The 4130-nt window shown below is 33.6% G+C and overlaps 1 protein-coding gene across 1 annotated transcript in view; it reads left to right on the top strand.

Moving 5' to 3' along the window:
- Window positions 1–3908, top strand: part of slc27a1a (solute carrier family 27 member 1a) — a 58774-nt gene extending 54866 nt beyond the window's left edge. The window contains 1 exon segment of the mRNA NM_001013537.1: window positions 3030–3908. Coding sequence (NP_001013555.1) covers window positions 3030–3187 — 158 coding nt within the window. The 3' untranslated portion in view covers window positions 3188–3908.
- The last annotated feature ends 222 nt before the right edge of the window (window positions 3909–4130 follow it).

Genomic DNA, 4130 nt, shown 5'->3' on the forward strand with positions numbered 1-4130 from the left:
TCTTGGCCATAACATTGTCGCCAAGGATTTTCCAGAGGTTCTCTATTGGGTTTAGCTCAGGATTCTGGGCAGGCCATGTCATTATTTCAATGTTTTCAGTTTAAAGCAATTGCTTTACCCGTTTTGTTGTGTGACATGGAGCGTTGTCCTGTATGAACATTATGGGCTGATAGGGTGATGAACTCAGGGAAAGAATCATATGTCATTGAAAAAGGTTCTGATAAACATTTGCATTCACTCAGCCATGTAGCTCTATAAGAGGCCCAACTCCTGCAGCAGAAGACATGCCCCAAACCATGACACTTCCTCCTCCACTTCTTTACACACTTTGGGTTCAGTCTTTCTCCAGTATGTCACTGAACATAATGTTTCCCATCGAACCCAAAGAAATTAAACTTGCTTTCATCACTAAAGTGAACTTTGGACCAGCTCCTCTGTCCACACAGCATGCTCCTCAGCAAAGCTTAATCTAGCCTTTTGATTCTGTCTGCTGATGAGAGGTTTGGTCACTGCATAGTGGGCTTTTAGTCCAAATTCTCTTAAACGTCGCGAAATTGTATGACAAGACAGATCTTTACCCTGTTCAGCGCTGAACTGGTAAACAATTCCAGCTGCAGTGTGGAAACAATTAAGGGTCACACTTTACAATAAGGTTCATTAGTTAATGTTAACTAATGCATTTACTAACATGAACAAACAATGAACAATACATTTACTACTGTATTTGTTCATGTTAGTTAACGTTAGTTAATGAAAATACAGTAGTTCATTGTTAGTTCATGTTCATGGTGCATTAACTAATGTTAACAAGTATGGATTTGGATGTTATTAATGCATTAGTAAATGTTCAATTATGATTAATAAATGCTGTACATGTGTTGTTCATGATTAGTTCATGTTAGTAAATCCATTAATTAATGAACCTTATTGTAAAGTGTTGCCCAATTAATATCCTTCACAGTATCCTGTCCTCTCTTGTATTTGTCTTCCGTGGACAACCAACCTTCTTGGGGGACTTGAATGAGTTTGTGATGTTGTAAAGTTTCAATATTCTTGAAATCACAGATTTGGAACGACCACCTTGTCTTGCTATAGCTGATCATCATCCCTTTGGCCTTCATCTGGACAACCTGCTGCAGGAGGCTTTCAGTCACTTTAGAATGATCACAATCTTGCAGAGTCAATGAAACTGGAAGTTAGACTGCCAGTTAAACAGAAGTTGACAGATAACCAAGGAAATTAGTACCAGGTGCCAGATTAACGCCAATAACTGGGTGTTATCTAAAAGTGTTCTCAAATTTTGATTAGTGTGTTTTCTGCAAAATAATGTTGTTGTTTTTTTTTTTGTTGTTTTTTTTTATAAATCTTAATTATTTTTATTTTTAAATCTTAGTTATTATAGGGAAAAGTTGTTCTGATAGCATGGTATATTTGGGTTAAAAAACTCTTTCAACTGTTGAGCAGTGACGATGACATTATTTCAGAATTGTTCAGTTATTTATAAATTGTGCTCTAATTTTGATTGCCAGTATATGTATATTTTAATATTATTACAATTTTTTCTTTATTATTATTATTTTAAACATACACAGATTCAAAGAGAACCACAGGTCAACAGTGAGATTTCAAAAGACCAGCTTCTGCTTTAAAATAGACATGGGCCGGTATAAGATTCTCACGGTATGATAACCTTGGATAAAAATATAATGTTTTCACGATTTCACGGTATTGTGATTAATGCTCTAAAATATATTCTTTTTAAATGTCAGGGTAAAAAAGCAACAACTTTTTTCCCCTTGGAACACAATATATTTTATTTTGAGAAACATTTAGAAATATTTTGGAGCATTAAACATGTCAGACTAAATAATTATTCTGCTAAATAAGACTTCTGCTGTCTTCATTAGGTTCAAAAACACAGATTTCTTTAAAATTTTAAATGGCATCTATAAATATCTTTTCTGCTGAAGATACTCTTGTCCTAAGAAACGTAAATAAAAAATCTTACACATACCTTAGGAATGGTATTACAGAAATTTTTGGCGGTTTTGAAACCTTGACTTTTCCAAACAGCTGTATACTTTGAAAACGGTTATCGTCCCATGCCTAATTTAAACTGGACTGACTAAATATCTACTATTAAATATATTCTATTCAAAAATATACAGACAAATAAAAAATACAGTAAAACACAAATCTGTTGAAACGCATAGGTCTGATGGCTGCTGAGTTTGCAGCTGGATATTATTCGCGAATCGCTGACAGGAACAGTGAACAGCTCTGCCAGAAAGCGTCTAAAGCTCATATGCAATTTTATTTTACATTCTATGGCAGAAACACCACAGCGCCTTGCTAAATTCTCCTGTATGGGTGCGTGTCTGTAATAAAACACTAATATGGACATTAATTTGGACAACTATGCGGATAAATTAAATAATTCACACAAAAATGCATGAAGATGAACTTTCACTTTAACTTCACACTTTTTATCCTGAACATAACGTCAAGGCAGTACTTTTGAACAATTCACAAGGGTTAAATGTGATATTTTCAAGTCTAGATTTTAAAATTCTGATATATTTGCAAATCTGACTCTCACAATACTAAGCTCAGATTTTGTAATTCTTAGTTTATAATACTGAGTTCTGAGTTTGCGTTTATACTTTATAATTCTGAATATGTCATGATTGTAAACCATTCTGATTTCAGGTTCGATTATTCTGATTTTGCATTTTACAGTTCTTAGTTTATCTCAGATTTCTGACTTTTTGTGAGTGTTTTTCTTGTACTTTCAGTTTTCTTGCAGTTCAGACCAAAAAGTTGTGATTTTGTTTTATTGGAACTCACAATTCTAAAAAAAATAAATAAATAAATAGTTCTAGAAAGTTAGAAGTAGTGTTAAAACTAGAAAAAGATTAAATCTTGAAGGAAAGGGAGGTTAGAAATATGAGATTAAAAGTTAAAATTGTGTTTTTTTTTCTGTAGCAAAAACAAGCCTATTTACATTTCCTACTCTTGCTCGTTTACAGGAACGTTTAAAATCCAGAAGACCAGACTGCAAAGGGAAGGATATGATCCACGGCTCACAACTGACCAGATCTACTTCCTAAACTCCAGAGCAGGGCGTTACGAACTTGTCAACGAGGAGCTGTACAATGCATTTGAAGAAGGCAGGATTTCCCTTTAGACAGAGAAGAGAAGTTAGTTTGAAACTACCTGATCTTCTCCTAATCTGTGAACACATACACACAGTGTTACCACAATGCAACAGAAACCACACTGATTTGTTAAGCTAGTATTTAGACATTACCATTGTTTAAAAGAATAATATTGCATCTGATGAGATGTCTTTGATTCGGTAGCCTACTAGAAATCATAAGCTGTCTTAAAAAGGGCAAACCATTTACCCAATATGCAATAGGCAGTTTGACTGAATTATTATTTTAATGCAATATTTTGATTTGATGGCAGCAGAATACAATGTGCACTCCCAACATAAGTAAAACAAATACCCAAACACTAAAGCCATTAGGATGAAAGATTAAACTCCATTAGGATATAACACTAAAGACACTAAAGAAACCACTACAAATCAGCTAGTTGAAAGGTTTTGAGCCTGAAAAGATGATGATGAGTGTATGTTAACAGACGTGAGTTTTTACTAAGTGAACGTTATTAAAATGCCTAACTCCAAAGTGATTTTTAGAAAGCTGAAAGATACAAAGTGTCTTTGTGAACAGCGAAGTGCCTTAGTTTTTTACTACATGAGCTTTATCCAAGTGTGATATGGCAAGATGAATGTGGCCTGACACTTCATCCTGAACAAAGAAGTTTTTGGAAAACAAAACCCAGTAAATTGTATTAATATAGATCTGAATGATTAAATGAATAAACATTTTTATTCCAAATTCTTCTCTTCTGGATTTAATTTCTTGGCCTTTATACTGAATTTTTGTTGAATTTTTTTTTTTTTTTACTAAAGGTGCATCCCAAATCACATACTCATGCACTATTCTACACCATTTTGTAGTGTAAAAAATGCAAGTAGTGCGTTCACACTGAAAAATAAAAATAATAAGTGCACTTTGTGGTCATTACTGCTATGAGATTACAGATCATTTGATATAAAC

The sequence above is a fragment of the Danio rerio genome, chromosome 3, assembly GCF_049306965.1.
Source record: "Danio rerio strain Tuebingen ecotype United States chromosome 3, GRCz12tu, whole genome shotgun sequence".
Classification (NCBI taxonomy): Eukaryota; Metazoa; Chordata; class Actinopteri; order Cypriniformes; family Danionidae; genus Danio; species Danio rerio.